The sequence below is a fragment of the Sapajus apella genome, unplaced genomic scaffold, assembly GCF_009761245.1.
Source record: "Sapajus apella isolate SASKATOON/1434 unplaced genomic scaffold, GSC_monkey_1.0 scaffold7, whole genome shotgun sequence".
Classification (NCBI taxonomy): Eukaryota; Metazoa; Chordata; class Mammalia; order Primates; family Cebidae; genus Sapajus; species Sapajus apella.
The window spans coordinates 29106346-29128762 of record NW_022436947.1 but is presented as its reverse complement, the minus strand read 5'-3'; the positions used below and the strand labels follow the sequence as shown (position 1 = coordinate 29128762).

The following is a 22417-nucleotide window of genomic DNA, read 5'->3' as shown; positions in this document are numbered from 1 at the left end:
TTTTTTGAGACAGAGTCTCGCTCTGTCACCAGGCTGGAGTGCAGTGGCGTGATCTCGGCTCACTGTAACCTCTGCCTCCTGGGTTCATATGATTCTCCTGCCTCAGCCTCCGGAGTAGCTGAGACTACAGATGCATGCCACCAAGCCCAGCTAATTTTTGTAAATTTAGCAGAGATGGGTTTCAACATGTTGGCCAGGATGGTCTCCATCTCTTGACCTTGTGATCTGCCCACCCTGGTCTCCCAAAGTGCTGGAATTACAGGTGTGAGCCACTGCGCCTGGGTACACCTCTTTTTTTTTTTTTTTTTTTTAATAAATTACCCAGTCTCGGGTATGTCTTTAACAGCAGTGCAAAAATGGACTAACATACTTCCTTTTCTCCCCAAGCCTCTCGAAATGGTTATATCACAGTTTCTGGCTAAGTTAACATTATGATTTTGCTGCTGTTCTGATTTCCAAACCTTGGTACGTAACTGGAATTTTGCTTGGTTTTATTTTTCTCTCTTTAAAAGCTTTTGGGAAATTATCCCTGGTAATTCAAAATTTCATGATTATGTAACTTGCCTTGACCCTTTCAGTCTATAAACTTGTGTCCTTCAGTTCTGGGAATTTGCCTTGAATTATTTCTAGGATTTTTTTTTCTATCCTTTGTCTGGAAATTCAAGTACATTTACATTGTAAATTTCTTGAACTATCTTCTACTTTTCTAGGATGTTTCCTCTCTTTTTGTTCAAATTCCTGGGTGATTTCCATGCCGTACCTTCCAAATCATCTACTCAGTTTTAGTATTTATGCTATCAGATATTTTATTTCCAAGAACTTTCTCCCTCCCAGGGCCAGTGTTGTGGGTGTGTAACCTGAGCAGCAACACAGGTCCCTGTGCTCGGAAGGACCCCATTCTTGGTGTAAGCTATGCTACTGCCACCTTGAAATTCTTAACGTTTGAACAACAGGTCTTGTATTTTCATTATGCAGCCATTCCTGTTTATTTCTATGAATGTTCTCTTTCCAGAGCTTCCCATTCTTGTTTCATAGGTGTATTCTCTTCTCTCCCAGAGGAAATGTTTAAAGCAGGAAAATAGGGTCTGCAGGCAGGGAATCTAAGGCCAATTTGTGCTGACTTCCTCAAGCTGAATCAAAGAAAAATATCGAGGTCTGGGGCAGGGAATCTAAGGCCAATTCATGTGAACTTCCCAAAACTGGATCAAAAGGGAAAAAAACCTGAGTCTGGGGACAGAGAACTTAAGGCCTATTAATGCGAGCTTCCAAAAGTTGAACCAAAAGGAAAAAACCCATCTCCCCACACCTGAGTAGCAAAGGATCAAAGACTCTTCTTTTTCCCTAAAACCCTTCTCTTCCACTGCCTCTCAGATGGAAAGGGAAAGTGCCCTGGATTGGCCACAGGCCAAGCAGGGACCATCCCTTTATCTGCATAGGGCACCAATTCACCTCAGCCTTTAATTAGCCACAGACCAAATCCTTCATCTAGACAAAGGACCTCAAAAGGAATACTTCAAACCCACAAAGCTTTGTAACCTGGCCCTAGAGCTGCTTGCTTGGCTGACTCTCATCCTATGGAGTGCTTTCTCGTTTTAATAAATCCCCGATTTTGCTGCTCGATTTCTGTGTTTCACTCGTTTGTTACTTTGTGTGTTTTTCCCAATTCTTTGTTCAAAATGCCTAGGACCTGGATATCTCACATTCGAGACCCTTCTTCTGGCAACAGTTTTGCACCCTGAACTATCTTTTTCTTTCTAGTTACTTTTTTTTTTTCTTTTGAGAGAATCTCACTCTGTTGCCCAGGCTGGAGTACAGTGACATGATCTCGGCTCACTGCAACTTCTGCCTCCTGGGTTCAAGTGTTTCTCCTGCCTCAGCCTCCCCAATAGCTGGGACTACATGCATGTGCCATTATGTCCAGCTAATTTTTCTATTTTTAGTAGAAACAGGGTTTCACCATGTTAGCCAGGCTGGTCTTGAACTCCTGACCTCAGGTGATCCACCCGCCTTGGCCTCCCAAAGTGCTGGGAGTACTTTTTTCTTTCTTTATTTTGGCTTTTGCTTTTCACATTATTTCTCCAGTATCTGGTGATCCTTCATTGTCCATTCATCTTTACAAGTAAGGCACTAAAATGCTAACTGGAAATAACAAAACCTCTGTTTGCCTAGGCAAGTTTGTGGACCAGTGAAGCATCACTGTGGGATGGGAGGAAGCAAGGTGTTCCACTGGGGCAGGGGTCTCCAGGGTTCAGTATCTAGATAGTTTCTCTTAGGCTGATCAGTTTCTCTGAAGATAAAGGGTACAATACATATGAAAATTAATCAATTTCATCTTTAGAGCTACCAGATGTTTTCAATTCCTGATCCTTTCTGAAGCCTACCTGAGTCTTCTGACAGTCTGTGGAATAAATTAGTTTGCTTCTTGGCTTTATCCTAATTCCATACACACCATGCCCACATTTCAGACTTGTCTGCAAGCCAACTGCCACCAACCTGGTAAAAACTGCTGCTATTTCTTATGCATTGTATCTCTTCTTCCATTCTCTTAAACCTGTGAGCTTATACCTTAAAAAAAAATTCCTTTTTGTATCTGTAACAACAGATGCAAAAAGCCTTTTCAAAACTTTAGCAAATTAATTCCAACAATATATTAATGTAAAGTAGATAACTCCCTTGCTACCTGATTGAGCTCCTCATCCTCCACCATCCCCCAGGTGATGTCTGATCACCTTGCCCTGTCCTCAGCAAGAATCCTGTTAGGTCAGTTTAACCAGGTTCTGCACACCCCTGCCCCCACCTCCCACCCTTTAATGTCTCCTCTTAATACTTTCCCATCTACCTACCCCGACTCTGTTCCTTGGCTATAAAGTCCCACTTACCCCATGCTATATTAGTCCAATCTTTCTCCTCTATTGAAAAATCCCTTTGCAGCCATCCCTACACCTATCACCATGACCCTCACCTTGAAAAAAGCCTGCCTTACCATACTCAGCAAATGTCATTAAGTGGTTTTTTCTTTAACAGGTGCCAAAGCAATTCAATGGAAAAACAATAGTTTTTTCAACAAATGGTGTTGGATACACATGTTAAAAACATAAACAAAAGCAAAAAAAACCTCTATCCTTACCTTACACCAAATACAAAATTTAACTTGGGATAGCTCACAGACCTAAATGCAAAGGCTAAAGGTATAAAAGCTCTGAAAGAAAACAAAGGAGAAAATCCTAGTGGCCCTGGGTTAGATATAGATTTCCCAAACAAGTACAAAAAGCTCAAACTATCAAAGATAAGTGATAAATTACATTTGATCAAAATTAAAAATTCTACGTGACTTGAACAATTGACCCTGTTCAAGATCCCTATTTGATGCTTTCTTTCTACTTGAGGACCCAAGAATCAGACTGCTTAGATTAGAATTCCAGTTCTGTGAAATGCTTGCCTCAGTCTTTTCATCTGTAAAATGAGGATAACAAGGGTAACTCCTCCTGGGATTGTTTTACAGATCATATTAGCCAGCAGTGCTTGGAACACAATGAGTGCTACATAAGTGTCATTCTCCTTTCTTCCTCTTTCAATTTCTTCCTCTATCTATAGATAAAAGTGATTTGGTATGCTAATAAAAATCACAAGGAGTGCAAATAAAGCATCCACAACTGGGAAATTGCCTTTACTGGTGTTTCCCTTATTTCTCTCATGTCTTTTTTACTTCTCTTAGTAATTAGGTTTGGAGTCTCCTATTTCTTTTGACGCTTGCCACTGGGTTACCAAAGTAACAAGGTCCGGCCTCAGGTTTAGGATCAAAACAGACAACCTAAGGCATAGGCATTCTATATGTTAAGAAAACAAATACAGAATATTAAAATCCAAACTTGTAAAGTAATTGTAAGCCTTCTTTAAACAGTAAGCCTCACTAGGGAGCTTAAATACTTTTTACAAATCAATTACTTGATAAAAAGAACTAGGAAAAAAAAAAAAAACCTGAAAATTTAAGTGCCAGAAGTCACTGTCTAGTAATGTTTAATTAGAAAGGAAGATAAAGCTTATCTGATATGTTCCTACAGCTAGGGGGGTTTGATTTCTAAAAATTCCATTCGTAGCCAACTGTTAAAAAAATATCGACTGTGAAAAAGTAAGGTAAATAAATAACTCGTGTGTGGTATGTATAAAAAGAAATATATAACAATCTAGCTTGCAGATTTGCTTTTTCTCTATTACTTGGGCAATGCCAGCCTGTGCAAATGATAGAATAGGTGAGTAAATGGCAAACGAGCTGACTGGTTGATATGCTAATTCTTACCTTTAAAAGAAAACAACCAGACGCATCAAATAAGACCCCCCAAAAAACAACCCAAGTTGAAAATATACTAACATTCCATACATTGAACTACAGAATCTGCTGTGCAGGTTCTGTCCTTGAAAGGGCTAATACACTCATATACCACATCTCAGATAAAGCTCCCTGTGTTGTATGTCTCCCTGAGTGTATAAGGAGTGACCCTCATTTACTTTTTTGGTATACACTTGAGTGTATATATAGCCAGCTCCCATCGGTATTCCCTTTTGGGCACGGGACTAGGAAGGAGCAAGGGAAGCTAAGAAATACTAGTAGATTTCCTCCTTTAGATTAATTTTGAGGAGTCATACTTTTGCCTCCTTTATCAACGAGCTTTAGACAGGGATCCTTGAAGTTAGCATCAGACACCAAGAGAGTGAGGTCTGTGAGTCCTATGGCAGCACACAAGGGTTGGCTGTCACATGCCACAAACTGGGCTCCAACATGGGCTGAACATGGGCACTGCCGTGGGGTGGCCTCAGTACAGGAACACTGGAAACAAGGAAGGCAGAAGGGCATGCAGCAGTACAGCTTTGCATGTAGCCAAGCTGCTGAATGCAGAATGCCTGACATCAGAGCTGGGGTGGGCCTCTGCGATCAAAGCCACCAGGAACTGAACTGCCAAAGTCATAGCCAGCCACAAAACCTGCAAACAAGCCTTTCAGACACTGGAGTATAAAGACAACAAACACTCATAGAGAAAAGGACTGCAGATTCAAGGGGCTACATTTTCATGCAGTCAATGTCAAGATCACAGAGGGAGGCAACAGTAAAGGGATAAGGATGATCTGTGTATTAAGCTCCCAGATCTCAGCCACTGGCTTTAATCCCACCCTGAATGCCTCCACCTAGACGTCCTTCCTAAAGCAAGAGGCACGCACCGTGTACCTCTTACTTTTGGCTGTGCCACTTCCTGGCCTGGGACTCCTACATAGCCACCTTGCCACACACTGCTTTATTGTCATATTCATGCTCATCCCCCCTTAGCTCAAAAGTTGCTTTTCCAACAAGATTTTCCTTTTTAATACACGTAATTTGTTCAGCAGCTTTTTTATTTTTTTTTTTTTGAGATGGTATCTTGCTCTGTCACCTAGGCTGGAGTACAGTGAGGTGATCTCGGCTCACTGCAACCTCTGCTTCCCAGGTTCAAGTGATTCTCCTCCCTCAGCCTGCACACTAGCTGGGGCTACAGGTGCGTACCACCGTGCCTGGCTAATTTTTCTATTTTTAGTAGAGACAGGGTTTCACCATGTTGGCCAGACTGGTTCGAACTTCTGACCTCAGGTGATATAGTAGCTTTTGCTAGTATATCCTGATCCCTAACCCATGACTCAGTCAGTACCTAGTGTTCATGAAACATCTATTAAGCACCTGCTATACACCAGGTACTATTAGGGAAGCTGGAGATATCATTGTGTTCAAGGCAAATAAAGTCCCTGGCTTCTGGGGTTTTCTCTACTGGGGTGGAGGAGGGAAACAGAGATTAATCAATGAAATACCCAATTCTCTATTTCATTACAATTGCGCTGGGTGGTCAAGAAGCAAAACACAGTGTACTATGAAACTGATAACAGAGTGGGTGGGGCAGCAAGGAGATTTCTTGAGAAAATGAGAGAATAAACCATAAAGGATAAGGGGTAATTAACTTTGCTGGGCAGGAGCTGGAGAAAGTGGATTTCAGGTCGGGCACAGTGGCTCACATTTGTAATCCCAGCACTTTGGGAGGCCGAGGCAGGCAGATCACCTGAGGTCGGGAGTTCGAGAACAGTCTGACCAACATGGAGAAACCCTGTCTCTACTAAAAATACAAAATTAGCTGGGTGTGGTATCACATGCCTGTAATCCCAGCTACTCCGGAGACTGAGGCAGGAGAATTGTTTGAACCTGGGAGGCAGAGGTTGTGGTGAGCTGAGATCACACCACTGCACTCCAGCCTTGGCATTAAGAGTGAAACTCCATCAAAAAAAAGAGAGAAAGAAAAGAAAAGAGGATTCCAGAGAATCCCAGAGAAAAGTAGCAAGGAGATGGGATGAGGCAGGTGGGTGGGACCACATCATAGGGCCTGGAAGATAATTCTGGAGTGTGTCCCCCGATAAAATAGAACTGGGATGTAAGTAGAAGCTGGGAGTGACATCATCTGGTACGTTTCGAAAGGTAACTTTGGCTAATAAATGGGTAGGCAAAAGGAAATACAGGAAACAAGGAGACAAAGAACAGAAGCAGCTCAGAGCAAGTGCAGCTGGACTGAGAGGTGGCAGGGGGTGTGGGGAGAAGCTACAGAGGCATGTGAGGTGTCTTGGTGACGGACAGAGACAAAGGGCAAAGGGGAGAAGGAGCTACTCTAAGGTTTCTAGGTGGATGGTGCTGCCACCTACTGAGATGGGGAAGAGTAAGCTTAGAAAGAAAAAAGTTGAGATTTCCATTTGGATATGCTGAATTTAACGAGCCTGTGAGATATCCACGAGAGAGGTTTAGAGCCCAGAGGAGAGGTCTAACCTAGAAATATAAACATGAGAGTTGGGTCAGCACATGGCGGCACTAATTGAGGCTAAGCAAGTGGAAGGAGCCCCAAGAATTACTTGGATCTCCCTGCTACATGGCACCCTGGAAACCTGCCCCATCACAAATGCTGCTGTACTTTATCATATTATAATTACTTGTCTGACATCTGCTTTTGTGCTTCACTGTAGGTAGATAGAGGGCAGAGACTCTGTCCTTTCAATTTGTTATAGTATTTCCATCATAATGTATTTCTAATATAATATTGTGGAATCTGCCCATAATAAATATTTGTTGAATGAATGGTCTCCATCATGAGTTCTACTGGATGTTAGAGGCTACTGAAATACAGCCTGGCATTTCTGTCTTCAGGTTTAAACAGAGCTTAAACAGGAAGAGCGCAGGAGGCCCACTATCAGTTTAGTTTACAATGACTCCATCTGCTGGTGCTTGCTCTGAGCACGGCGAGACAGCGATTTTCACTATCTTGCAAGCCACAGCAGCTGCCTATGACACACGTGCTCCCCGCCCCTCTGAAAATCTGTGCAAATGTAGAGAGTGATGTGTGAGAAACGAAATGATACAGGTGTCATTCTTTCCCCAGGGATGTGCTTGTTACTGTCAATCAGCATTGAAAAGTACAGAAACACAGTAAGATAACTAAGTTCAAAAGGAGACTTGTGACTCCCAAAGTACGTGAATTTACATTTGTTTTCAAAACCCACAGTTGAAAGGTAGGGGCCACTATGATTTCAGTGAGGCATATTTTTCATGTTAAGTTCTATGTGCAGGGTGAGGTGTTACTTAAAACTCTTAATTTTATCTTTGCCCTGTCTAGAGACAAATGCAGGAACTATTTTAATTTTCATTTTTCTTTTGAGATGGAATGTTGCTCTGTTGCCCAGGCTGGAGTGCAGTGGTGTGATCTTGGCTCACCGCAACCTCTACCTCCCAGGTTCAAGCCATTCTCCCGCCTCAGCCTCCCCAGTAGCTGGGGCGACAAGTGCACGCTTCTATGCCCAGATAATTTTTATATTTTTAGTAGAGACAGGGTTTCACAGTGTTGCCCAGGCTGGTCTTGAACTCCTGAGCTCAGGCAATCCTCCCGCCGCGGCCTCCCAAGTGTGGGCCACCGCACCCAACCAGAAACTATTTTTCAAAGATACAACCTTCTAGGTTTTTCATTAAAACATGCACTTAAACATGGTTATAGCCATTTAATCTTTAACAACAACAACAATAATAAAAATGCAAAACCCAAAGTCATTTTGTGGGCAAATCTTTCATAAAATCCAAGAACAGAGTCTGAAAACCTGCGAAAACTGTTCAACTTTCAGCAAGTGCTTTCAGAGCTCCCTGATGGTGAAGAACACCTGGAAAGGCCTTCATCCCTGAGTTTCTTCCCTTTGGAAAAGCCTGGGAAAGGGAGCCAGAGGGGAATATAGGTAAGGAGGAAGAGAAGGGTTTGGATAAAGGGATTGAAACAGAAGGAAGAGAATGCTAATGATTTTTAGCCAAAGGCTTTCTTGAAGTCCCAGGTAGTTTTTTAAAATATAATTTTACATTGGGTCATCATCACAAATTCCATATTAAAAAAACTAAGGTCTATACATTTTTTCCAATGGTCTGCATTATTACTCTGCTTCTAGAGAAAAAAGAAGCTCTTATTTATGCAACTTTATTCTTTATAAAGCCTTTCTATTTTGCAAGCCCTGGCTAGCAGAAAAGTTCTAAACAAATGTAATTTTTAAGAGTGAAAGAAATTTAATCACATGCAATGCAATAAAACCCTACACTAAACCACACTTTAACTACAGTTCAAAGAAATAAAAGCTACCAGGCACCCATAAACTGTTGTAAGATTTTATTCCTGGAGTTGTCAAATTAATAGAAAATCCTATCAAACATCTTTTCTTCACAGTGTGGCCTAAAGTATGGGGAAGGGCATTAATTTTTAAAGTATACTTTAAAAATAGTCTAATAGTCTATCTTTCTCTTTCTTTCCCTTACATTTTTATTGCAGTTTTGTATGAAATCCACAAAACTCTTAATGGGGACTGAGGAGTTTCTGCCAAAAGGAAAAAAAATTCCACTTGATTACTTTAAGAAATTCCTACCCTAAAATACTTGATTTTTTAGTGTGTAGGCAAAAGCAAGTCGTACCAGTAAGCTTCTCACCAGGGGTACATGATCAGTGGCTTTAGGTCTTTATACTCACTTCTGCTATCTCTGCAGGGTTTTGCCTGACAAACTGTTCAATTACTCCAAAGTAGAAACATATGTTAACTATTTTTTTTTTTAGCAAGAAAATAGCTCAGCATTAACTGCAGACATCTGCTAAACAAATCATCAAGTACCAAGCAATGGTGACAAATGCAAAGTGAATGTAAAACCCACAGCTCCAGCAGAATCTGACCCTGCAAAGTCTGGGGGACCCTGCTCCTGACCTCTCGCTACCATGCCCTCAACTATGTCTCTCTGCTGCCACTTCCACGCTTCCTCCTTCCCCAACAACCTCTATGCATCAAGTCTATCTTTTTGCCATTGCCAAACCTATCTTCTCCAAAACTACTTAGACTCTTCTATTCATGGTTTTCAGGAAATAGGAAGAATAAAATTTGGGGGAGAAAGGGAAAAATGAGTTGGCAATTTTTAATGCTTTAAATAAGTCCACCTGGACCTCAGATGATTTAGACATTGAATACCGATCTATTTAGATTCCAGTGTTATCTGTGTCCTTCAGGTTTGGTCAGAAGTTCTAGAATCTGCCTTTGGGGGTATGACTAAGGGGGTGATTCAGTCCTCCAGCCTGCTCTGTCCATCTGTGAGGCTTCCCAGAGACCCTTACCACAACCTAGCTTGAATCTTGCCATGACAACATTTCATTCCCTTCTTTGGTGCTCACGTGCATATATTACCTTCTGTCTTCTCCACGTGTTAATTTCTACTCTGAGCTCAACCATGAGTATTCTGGAGCCATGCTTGTTCCTTTGCATGCCTCCTCCGCTTTGTTCTCCTTGGGATTTGCGATGGTTAATTTGAATGTATCAACTTGTCTGGGCCATAGGGTGCCCAGAGAGTTGTTTAAAAATTTTTCTGGGTGTGTCTGTAAGGAAGTTTCTGGAGGAGAATAACACTGGAATTGTCAGACAGAGTAAAGCAGATTGTACTCCCCAGTGCAGTGAGCTTCATCCACTCTGCTGAAGGCCTGAATAGAAGAAAAGGCTGAGTAATGGAGAATATGCTCTCTTCCTGACGGTCTCCAAGCCAGGACAATGGTCTTCTCTTGCATTTGGACTTGGACTTGAACTGAAACTTATACCATTGTCCCTCCTGCTTCTCAGGCCTTTGGTCTCAGACAGAAACTATATCATCAGCTCTTATGGGTCTCCAGCTTACAGGCTGCAGATTTGAGATTGCTCAGCCTCTTTAATCATGTACATCATTTCCTTATGACCCCTTCCTTCCTTCTTTCCTTCCTCCTTCCTTCCCTTCCTTTCCTCCCTTCCTTTCTTCATGTATATACACACACACCCTGTTGGTTCTCTTTCTCTGGAGAAATCTGACTAATACAGGATTCCAGCAAAATGTCAACTTTTAGAACTTCCTAGATGTCTTGATGGGCTTGTGACATCTAAGGTCTGAAAAGGTTTTGAAATTCATTTTCTTAAAATGTGATCCAGCTGTACTCTGCATTCCCCTGCTTCTTTTGAGACAGAGTGTCCATCTGTCACCCAGGTGGGAGTGCAGTGGTAGGATCGTGGCTCACTGTATTCTTAGCCCCCCGAGCTCAAGTGATCCTCTAACCTCTACCTCCTGAGTAGCTGGGACCACAGGTATGTACCACCACACCTGAGTATTTTTTGCTTATTTTTGTAGAGATGGGGTCTCACTATGTTGTCTAGGCTAGGCTGGTCTTGAACTCCTGAGCTCAAGCAACCCTCCTGCCTTGGCCTGCCAAAGTGCTGGGATTACAGGCATGAGCCCAGCTCTCTTTACTCCTTTCTCTGGCTGATAGGAACCTTTCAGGAAATCAGGCCACTTTCTCAGATTCTTCTTAATTCCATATTGCTAACCAGTTGTTCTTTGCTGATCAAAAATAAGCTCACAATAGCAATTGTCTTCACCATATTCTATATTTAGAGAATTTGAACTGTCATTAAGGCAGGTCAAGATTAAGTACTCTGCCTTTAGCTGAATACATATCCAATGGATACCCCTAAATGTCCTGATCCCTACTTTACCTTATCCCCATTTCACATTTATAATTTTAATTAGAAAAGTGTCATTTGCAACCTCCATCTGGTCATGATGTGTACACTCACACTATTGTAGCACTTCTAGATTTCATTATTTTTTACTTTCAAGAAATAAATAAAAATCTTAGATTTCTGAGTGTTTTTCACCTTCCCATATAGAGCTAAGCTATCACAGTGCTTTTGAATTTGCTTCTTTAACCTGTATGTGGTAAGTAGAATAACAGTCACCCAAAGATGTTCATCTCTGAATCCCTAGAATCTGTGAGTATGTTATGGCAGAGACTTTGCAAATGCAATGAAGTAAAGGATCTTGAATGGGAAGATTTTTCTGGATTATCTTGGTGTGTACAGTGTAAGCACAGGGGTCCTTATTATAAGTGAAAGAGGCAAGAGAAAAAGAGTCAGAGACAGGGAGATTTGAAGATGCTGGGCCGCTGGCTTTCAAGAGGGAGGAAGGGGCTACAAACCAAGGGATGCAAGTGGCCTCTAAAAGCTATTAAAGGCAAAAAAATGAATTGTTCCCTAGACCCTCCAAAAAGGAATGCAACTCTAGTAATGTCTTAATTTCAGCCCATTGAGAATAATTTTAGACTTCCACCCTATGGAACAGTAGGATAAGAAGTTTGTGTTGTTTTAAGCCACTAAGCTTTCAATTACTGTCACAGCAGCAATGGGACATGGCTACACCATAACTGTATCTAAAATGAGCCTTATTTCCATATTTTGGTGATGCTATTGTTTTCTTTAGGTTTATAATAAAAGAATTTTTTTTAACCATTCCTTGTCACTTGGATACAGTTATCTCCGGGAAAATAAGATAAAAACTTAGGGCATTCAACCCCAAGTTCTCCGCCCCCTCAAAAAAAATCCTTTTGCTGACATAAAAATGATGTATGTGTGTGTTAATATTTTAAATGAGAGGTCAGAAGTGTTAAACGGCTTAACCCTTTTACCTGTTATTTTAAGTGGACTACTGGGCCCTCTTTTATTACAGTTCTTTAGTTATACAGTTTTATATTGTCCCTCTTCTTTCCCCTCCTGTCAGACAGAATCAGCCTAATTTTGTAAGATGTACTAAGGCCCTCATGAGGATCACACTCTCTAGTTAACCACAACCCAAGACATCACATCCTGTTCTCTGACACTGTCTGTGGAGCCTGCTGCTAGCATCTCACATCTTTTCCTCCAACATCTCCTCTTTCAACTAGACAACGTAAATATGCCCATCAGTCCCCTCAGTCCACAGTGTCTGATTTAGAATGCCAAAGTCACTAGAAACATTTCCAAGTTTCCCTAGCAGTACTGTCTAGTCCCACGGGATTTCAACAGAAGGCACTCTGAGCTCTGGAAGGCTCTCAGAGACACTTCCTGGTTTCCTCCATGAAGATGGGCTCCTTCTTGACGTGTTCTGCTGGCCATCTATACATTGCAGTCTCTGTTTTCTTCAATGAGTCAGGAAACACCAAGCCAAGCCGCATCCTGCTGCAGCAGTGACAGAAGCCTTTTCTTTTTTGAACATCTGTGTGTGCTAAGGATTCTGTTGATCGTGAGCCACTTTTGCTTCCCCATAATCATTCTCCATGGCAAGCTTCCCACACAACATGAGCAAACAGGGCTTACTCTTCTTCTCTTCCTCTTCCATGCCATGACACAATTACCAGCTTCCCTACCCCGGCCCCGAGCCTCTCTTCCAGGGCACTGGCACAGACCCTGCAGGGTCAACATTTCTTGGGTCTCATGAGTCCTTCCACCCTTTACCATAGTACATATTCTCATCAACTCCCACAGGACCCAACATTCTTTCTCCTGCACTGCAGCAGCTTCTTCTCTGCGTATCCTTCTAGTCCTGATTTCTCTATTGTCTACGGAGCATCAGGAACCAGTAAGGAACTGGGTCCAAAGACAGATTACATTGCTCAGAGGTAATGAACAGAAACCCCCACAATATTTTCCTTCTATATGAAAACAATTGTGATGACCGTATTGCTCTTTTAGTGTAAGACTTTAACTTAACCAAGAATAATCTGGTCAGTGTGGGAGAAATATGGCAGAAATCACCAATTCCTCTGAGACAGGAGTGAACGTTTCTTAGTGTGGTGAAAGCAGGGTTGGTGCCTGAGTTAAAATAAAGTAGGACCTATATCCCCTGTACAGTCCCTGCTCCTAACTCCAGAGAGGGTCTGAGTCACTGCAACAGAACCCATAGGGCTCTGAGCAGCAGAGTTTGAAAACCACTACAAAAAATATCTTTTCTCCAGGACATGTTTTTATTGGGACAAATCAGAAGGTTGAAGTTTCTTTTATATTGTTTCAAGTGCTATTTCAGAAAAAGTAATTAGAAACATCTCAAAAGTTCTTCAACAGAAGAAAAAATAAATTAATTGTAGTATGTTCATTCAGTGGAATATCATTCAACAGTAAAAAATCATCAAGTAGAACTATATCTAGTGGCATGAAAAAATATAAAAATGTAATACTAATAAAAAAAAAAAGCACTCCAAAGAGTGACATACAATGTAATACTATCATTTAAAAATGAAAAGATTTAAAAAATTGGAAGAAGAAAAAATCATATATTTTTAAAGCTATATAATGAAGGAATAGAAAATAGGAACCGAAACCTCTGATAGTGAAAATTTCTATGAAGGAAATGGGAGCCTAGACAGGAGGACCTTGAATATATCTATGATAAATTTCTTAATAAAAAATCTAAAGCAAATATGTGGAAATGTTAAGATTTGTTAATGATTTGCCATTATTATGCTCTACTCTTACATGCATGTGTACAATATTTTGCAAAAAAAATGTAAAAAAATAGTTTATATAAAACTATTTCAAAAAAAGTATACATACACACATATTCATATGGGAAAATCTTTTTTTTTTTTTTTTGAGATGGCATCTTGCTCTGTTGCCCAGGCTGGAGTGCAGTGGCACCATCTCGGCTCACTGCAACCTCTGCCTCCCAGGTTCAAGCAATTCTCTTGCCACAGCCTCCTTAGTAGTGGGATCACAGGCACCTGCCACCACATCTGGCTAATTTTTTGTGTGTGTTTCTAGTAGAGAGGAGGTTTCACCATGTTAGCCAGGCTGGTCTTCAACTCCTGACCTTAAATGATCTGCCCGTCTTAGCCTCCCAAAGTGTTCAGATTACAGGTGTGAGCCACTGCACCCATTTGGGAAAATTATTCTTAATGGAATTTACTTTAATAAGTTTTTTACTTGGAAGGCTGATTGAAATTTCTTAAAATAAACCTGAAAATGACGTTAGTACTCACTCTGTTATTGCTTTGAGGGGGGGAAAAAAAAAACAGAAGAAAACAAGAGGTAAAGGAACTTACTAACAGGTATTATAACAAAATTAAGTAACTGACCACTTGCTGTCGGGGTAAAGGAAAAAACAACATAATGCAAAGTTTCATACAGCTTCAGAACACAAATTGATGAAAAACTTTTAAAACAGAAGAGACAAACAAATAAGGATCCTATCAGGTACCTGTAAGCATCTCTGAAGGAGTGTTAAATATCACTGAACATAAATAACAATAATTTAATCACTAGTTTTCACTCTTTCCAGAAATAAAGTTTTAATCGTCATACTTTTGTATTTCACTACTAAATACATTTACCACCCAAATAAACAACGGTTTTGAGAAAGCACATTTTAATTTTGTTTTTAATTGTGTCTGCTGACCAATGGCTACAAGATGTACAAAATGGCTTTTTAGAGGCACGATTTCCTCCAAGAGACTTAGCACCCTACCTGGGTTGGTATACAGCTGGCTTTCCACGGTTTTGCCAATGCATTGCAGTTTGATGGCTTGCAGGGAATCATCTACGTGCAGGATGGTTGGCAGACTGCCCAGAGTGTCCTGGACCAAGTTGGCCACTTCCCGGACATCAAAGAGTTTCAACAGTTCTGAGTACACGGCGGGGAAAGAGCTCAGAAACACAGCCTTAAAAAGAAAAATAAACTTCAATCAATTCCCAGATATGCCATGAGAAATATGCTGCAAAATGTCAGTGAGTTTAAAGACTGTGAAAAGTATTTTTGAACGGTAGGAATACAAGTATAAAATGTTTCTGTTACCTAAAGGTAAAAGGCAAAATTTTAAAATGTGCAGTAGCCTAGGACAGTTTTTGAAAGGTACAAAGGAGCAGCCTAATAAAAACTTGGAAATTTTGGAAAATCACTGATCTTGGCAAAAGGATTGGCAAAGCGCATCATGACTGAATAGAAGGAATGCTCAACCGAGACCTGGATGGTAGTCACTTATATTTCATTCCTTTTGGAAGAAGCTTTCTGAAATGCTCACTTAAATCTCATTCGTGTTTAAGAAACCAAACACATTAATTCACCCAAAGCACTCACTTCTGATTTAAGAAAAAACACGGGACAGGGGATCAGAAGACTCAGGTTACATACAGTATTGGCTTTGCTTCCAATCAACTCTGTGACTTTGGAAAGTCATTTGAGCACCGTTTAGTTTCATCATTTAGGCTTTAGTTTCATCTCTTGTAAAACAAAAAGATCATTAGAAAACCCCCCTGGGTTGCTTCAAGTTCTATTTTAAACCAAGAACTGTGTGTACAGACTAAGAACCATATTTTCGATGTAAATAAAAAAAACCAATAATCATTTTTATGGGGAAAAAAGATGCTCACATAAAATCTCAAAGGGCATACTTAAAAAATTGGGCTAGGATTGTACATCAAAACAAAGTCAGCCTTTTAAAATTCCACAAAAGGAGGGCAATGGAAGGAAGAGTTGACTAGCTTCAACTGTAGCTAGTCAGGGAAGGAGACACGTGTTTCTAATATGTTAAGATTCAAGTGCTAGCTGGCTTACCAATGAAATCTGGCTCCATCAGAAAGTAGGTCGAGTCTACATGTGCTGATGATTCAAACACAGACTCGCTCAAACTCAAATTTAAGGATTTTAGTATTTATTTATATAGCAGCAGCAAGAATATCTAGAAGAGCCAAGATCTGTTTTTGATGCCAGGGCCATCAAAATATTTCAGGTGCTATAAATCAACAGAGATGGCCCTTGGCTCTTAAAAATTATAGGTTTACTTGAATATATTTAAAGTTAATAAGTTGATATTCTCCGTTAGAGCCTGTATTTATATAACCTTCATGTCACCCTGCAAAGAGCTGAGTCATACCGATGAAGTTAAATAAAATGAGCCCTGCTTTCTGATTACTAAAAAGTCAACGACGTTGATTTTCCTCAGATATCCCTTAACTTATCCATTATTTCTTTATACTTCTTGACTTCAAAAAGGTATCTGAATGTGCTACAGTGTAAGACACACATATAATAGGATGATTAAAAAGCATAAAGGAACAAGTTTCTTGTGATGAGGGCAGGAAGATGGCCGTGCCAGGGGAAGCTGAGAGTTTTTACTATAAGTAAAAATAAAAGTACAATTTAGTTTTGACCTTCCTGGTAGCCAAGGCACACAGGGAAAGATAACTATTGGGAATCGTCTAGCAGGGTTTTAGGCCTCGATTCCTTCTGACATTCTTCTTCTTTTAGGGATCTTCGGGTAGTGGGTTTGTGTCCATGAAATAGAAAGCTAAGAACTACTGCTGCACCAGCTGAGTTAGCCCTTAGTCCTTCCAGGGCAGGGCACTGTTCTAAGAACAATGTCATTAGCAAGTTGCATTTGAGGCAGGAGGACTAAATGAACTTCCCAATAGAACCAGAAGCTGCCCATTGATCCAGCCCGAAGGACTGTGGGGATGGCCTCTAGATGACAGGGTTTGCCCTGAGTTGTAGCCCACATGGAAAAAATGTAAAATGGAGCAAGGAAACCAGGTTTCTGCCTATAAGGCAGCCTAATAGTAAAACTCGGACCAATTCTGAGACAAACTTTATTTCGCTGTAAATATGGCAGGCAGGATTCTAAGATGACTCCCATGACGCTGTCCCTGATAGTGTTCCTGTGATTACATAATGTCACATGGCAAAAGAGATTTTGCAGATGTAATGAAGATTACGCATCAGTTGACCATAAAATATGGAGATTTATCCAGGGGATCTCACCCAATCACGAGCCCTTAAAATAGTTTTTTTCTGGCTGGTAGCAGGAGAACTAGTCAGATTCAAAGCATGAGGAGGATGTGACATATTGTTGCTGGATTTGAGGATGGAGCAGCTATGTGCCAAGGAGTACAAGTGGCCTCTGGCAGCTGACAGCACCTCCCCCACCGGCTGACTGCCATCAAGGAAATGGGGACATCAGCCTTCTAAAAACAAAGAAACATTTCTGCCAACAGCATAAAAGATCGTGAAATCAAATTCATTTCCAGGCTTCCAGATAATACATGAAAACTAACACTTTGATTTTGGCTTTAGGAGATCCTAAGGAAAGGACCCAGCCAAGCCTGCCTGGAATTCTGACCTATGGAACTGTGGGCTAATAAATGACTGTTGTTTAAAGCCATTAAGCTTATGGACATTGGTTATACAGCAACAGAAAACTAACACATCAGATCCATCGAATCAGTGGGACTATCTCTGCAAAGAGAGCATGGGATCGCACAGTGTGGTGGCTCACACCTGTAGTCCCAGCACTTTGGGAGGCAGAGTCGGGCAGATCACAAGGTCAGGAGTTTGAGACTGGCCTGGCCAACATGGTGAAAACCCACCTCTACTAAAAATACAAACATTAGCCGGGCATGGTGGTGCACACTGTAATGCCAGCTACTCGGGAGGTTGAGACAGGAGAATTGCGTGAACCCGCAAGGTAGAGGTTGTAGTGAGCTGAGATCCTGTTACTGCACCCCAGCCTGGAAGACAGAGTAAGACTCTCTGTCTTGGAAAAAGACAAAAACAAAAACAAAAAAGAGAGCATGGGATCAAACAGGAACCTGGTATGGGCAGAGGTGTGTAGCATTTCTTGTCCTCCCCAAATACAGAGGAACAAAGTTCTCATTCCTTCATAAAGAAAACTAACCATTGTCATCATTTTATATGGATTTTTTCTTAGCATCAGACTAAAAATAAAGTTATCACATCAAAATATCCAAGTCTGTAATACTGCACAAAAAGAGAATGACTTCAGTAGAGTTTACAATGATATTCAGAAACTTTATGGACACATTTACATATTATCTCTTGATTAAAAGCTGAAAGCAAAAAATACCAAATATGATTCTTTGAAGCTGCTGAAGCTGTTTCTACAATTTGATGTGGGATAAAACTTAGAGAATCAAGAGCAGTGGAAATCAGCATGTTGAAGAGGTAAAAGCGGAGCTGCTTCACCCTGTTGTACCGTGGTGGCCCAAGCCACTTTAGGGGGACCTCCAGGATCCAGTGGCACAACTAAGGTTAAAAAAAAGTCTCCTGAATTCCTAAGAAGAAACCATGACTTATGGTTACTCTTAAGAGTAAGAAAATATTTTTCAGGTGTGAATCAGGCAAGTTTCATCTCTGTAACTGACAAAGGGTAAAACGAAAAATCTCATGGTGGAAACTCAAATTCTGAATTGCTTTTGTGGAAATAGTAAACTTCTAAGAACTCTGATCCAAAGGAATGCATGGATAGCCTGTTGGAGTATCCTGCTCAAATATCAAGTGCTTCCCAGCTAGTAGTGGGAAACTTGACACTGAGGTCTCTGGCAAGTTCCCACAGTGCAGTGACTGTACTGTTGACTGCAAAGGCCAAAATGACATTTAAAAGAGCCTGAGTTGTATCCTTGCCCAGATGGAAGACGAGTCCACCTCTATAAAGAAGATAGGAAAAAGAGCAGACCCCTAAACAGTCAGAAAAAATACAGCACATTATCAGAGGGTTGGTGCATTCCTGGATTTTGCTTTCCAAACATCATATGGTACCAAATCGTAACGACACTGTTAAGGATCTAATTTTGTCTCCTAATCTCCCTTTGTATGTCCTAGTTCTTAATGATTACAAGTCTCTCTAATCTCTAGGGCATGGTAAGAGGCTCCTCCTTCTGACAGGTTTTTAATCAAGTCATTAGAATTAAAAGTATATAAGAAGAATCAAGAAAGTATAGGGAAATATATTCAGAATTATCTCATGGATCATATTCAAGGCCATGCTACGTGGAAAGTGGATGAATCCTGTTCATAAAGAAAAACAACAACAACATGTGGGGCTACTTCCAGTAATAGGATTTGGCGGCAGCAGCTCTGCACTGGTCTTTTAAGATCAGTCCCAGGATTAGGGTCAAGTTAAAACAAAACAAAGCAACACGCAGTTTCACTGAGTCCAATATAATGATTCTCAAGTTGACAGATTAAAATGCAGTGAGAGGCTTGGGAAAAAGAACTGCAAGAGATTGGCTCTAGTGAAATTCCTTCCCCAGGGCTGGTGGTGACGGCATGCCCAATCATCAGTATGCGTTCTGGTAACTGGAAATGAAGCTGAGGCAAACCAATAGCCTCTCTATGAAGAGAGAGAAGGGTCTGAGGAAAGGCAACCCACTTCTGCTCAGCTGGTACACGGAAGGTAGGGGAATTTAAAAAGTCTACTCATAAAGTTGGCTAAGCTATAAACATAAACTGGAGCTATGGACTTTTGATGGAGAAAACATTTGATTACTCTGCTGTGTAAAAATAAACAAACTGCACTCATCATTTTCTTCTATTCGGCATAGATGAAAACAAATTACCTGTGACTGAGATAATGCTCCAGACCCTTTGCTCTCTTGTGAAAGAAAGAAACGGACTGACATGAGAAGCTCCTGAATGCAGCAGCGGAATTCCTCTTCATTTTGCCCACCAGTGGCAAGGGAAAACAGCCTTCGAGACTGAACTATATACTTAAAAATGTATTCCTGTGCCTTAAAAATACAATTTTTAAAAGTTAGCTTCAAAGGAGACCAAGAGTATTTATTTAACAATGACAAGGCATAAAAACCATGGTATGGGATTAAACTTTTAAATTATTGATGTAAACGCCAAGACCTTGTGAGGCTTTTTTGAACAGTATTTACTTGTACAGGGAACGGCCACTTTGCTCTGATGCCTAATGACAGACACATATAGAAAATTTAAAAACACTTTAGCCAGGTGCAGTGGCTCATACCTGCAATCCCAGTACTTTGGGAGGCCGAGGCGGGTGGATCACCTGAGGTCGGGGGTACGAGACCAGCCTGACCAACATGGTGAAACTCCATCTCTACTAAAAATACAAAATTAGCTGGATGTGGTGGCATATGCCTGTAATCCCAGCTACTTGGGAGGCTGAGGCAGGAGAATCGCTTGAACCCTGGAGGCAGAGGTGGTGGTAAGCCAAGATTGCACTATTGCACTCCAGCCTGGGTAACAAGAGTGAAACTCCATCTTAAAAAAAAAAAAAAGAAAAAAAAAAAACACTTTATAATTCTGGAGTATGATGAACAAGTTTTTTAAATTCAGTCAAAAAAACATAACTGACTTAAAAAAATTGTTTTGACAAGTAGTACTTTTGCCACTTAGCATTTTACCTTCAATCAGTCCCAAATGACAAACATATAATTAACAAAATCCTTGTTTTATAAAACGTAGACATTGTCTACTTTAATCTACTGACTCCAAATAGGATGGTCATCAACAACAGGAATCAGAAGACTACCAGGCCTAGTATCGGATAATTCCTTTAAGAATTTGTATACTTTTTGAACATGTTTGCAAGTAAGGAATTAGTATTTCCACAGACAACTTGAGTATATAGTGCCCAGAGATGTGGGCAGTGTTAAGCCAGTAAAGCCTCAGATTTCGTCATTAGAATCCCTGCTAAGCCACCCTATTTGCTCTTAAAATTTAACGAAAATGGTTCTCCGATGGTCTCTGTCAGGCTGGTAGAAGCAAGAGCCAGGAACTAAGCCTAACTGCCCCTGTATAGTCTTCTCTCATAAACCCTTCCTCTCCTGCTAGTTTTAGATTTCACTTCAAGTGCTCTGGAGCCCAGAGAAATGAAGATTCAATCCCGAACAGTTTCCAGTAGAAACTCTTCCTGGCAAAGTCCCCTTCAAATTTCATCAGCATTCAGGCAGCCACAAAATGATTAAGTTCCCTGAATTGGAATGTCAGTAATATATCATCACCCATTACTCTCTGTGTAGAGAAACCAATTAGTTTAAGCATCAGCATGCAACAGCTTTGTTAGACTCTTCTATCTGTTATCAACAGCATGTTATCACCTTCAGCACCTCCTGGATATGCTCTTGCCGCTCTGCTTCTGTGATCCTGTCCACGTACCATTTGAGCACTTTGATGAGATCTCTAAAATACAGGGAAAAATGTCCAGAATGTAGAATTGGTCTAATTCTCAATTAAAAGTCAACAAATCCAACATTTAGCTGTATCATGAGGAGGCTTCTTTCCCCATCAGTTCTCACATTTTCCTGTCAATCTGGTGTATGATAATTTTACTAAGTCTGCAATTCAACATCACCACCCCTTTTCAAAGCTTAGGACAGAAACAACACTCAATCTGGACATATTCCATAGCCCCGCTATTTCTGGTAATGCCTCCAAATGGGTGAACACAAATATTGGAGAAAAGAACTTTGGCCAGCCTAGTGCCTGGCAGTATGACTGCCATGGTCAATACTGTAAACTCGATTGTTGGGATTTCGTTCCCAGTGACCATGTAAACAGCTGGATGCAATATCATTAGACTGCAGGCAAAATGGGGTGGGGAGGAGGGATGGAGACAATACTTCCCCACTCCAATGCACACCTCATGGATTTATCAAGCCAATTTTCTGACCTATGAGAAGAACACGGCTTATGTCAATATGTGTCTTAGGAGAATTTCTAGAAAGGTCAAGGTATTTTTTTTTCCTTTTTGAAAAAAGGAATTAAAATGTAAAAACAACAACCCACAACTCTCAAGATGACAGTCTTACCACCTTGAATTGTGGTCAGTTCTTGGTTTTTTTTTTTTCCTTTTTGAGACAGAGTCTCACTCTGTTGTCACCCAGACTGGGGTGCAGTGGCACAATCTTGGGTCACTGCAACCTCCACCACCCACCTGGGTTCCAGCAATTCTCCTGCCTCAGCCTCCCAAGTAGCTGGAATTACAAGCGTGCACCACCACGCCCAATTATTTTTTTGTATTTCTAGTAGAGGCAGGGTTTCACCATTTTGGCCAGGCTGACCTCAAATATCTGCCCACTTTGGCCTCCCAAAGTGCTGGGATTATAGGCATGAGCCACTGCACCCAGCCAGTTCTTGGTTTCTAGGAAATGGTTTATGCAGCGATGTTTCTCTGAGTCAGGGAATACTTGGATGTGCCAGCAGGTGGATGCTGGGGGAGTGCTATTTTTTAAGATAACATGCCAATGAGCTTCTGATCACCCCCAG

At 40.9% G+C, this 22417-nt stretch overlaps 1 protein-coding gene across 4 annotated transcripts in view; it reads right to left on the bottom strand.

Annotated features, from left to right (window-relative positions):
* Window positions 1-22417, bottom strand: part of DOCK4 (dedicator of cytokinesis 4) — a 483746-nt gene that overhangs the window by 122004 nt on the left and 339325 nt on the right. For all 4 annotated transcript variants that reach the window (XM_032275667.1, XM_032275665.1, XM_032275666.1 and 1 more), the window contains exons 21-23: window positions 21250-21331; window positions 19738-19908; window positions 14855-15047 (exon numbers count right to left, since the gene is read on the bottom strand). In XM_032275667.1, coding sequence (XP_032131558.1) covers window positions 14855-15047; window positions 19738-19908; window positions 21250-21331 — 446 coding nt within the window. The remainder of the gene's footprint in view (window positions 1-14854; window positions 15048-19737; window positions 19909-21249; window positions 21332-22417) is intronic.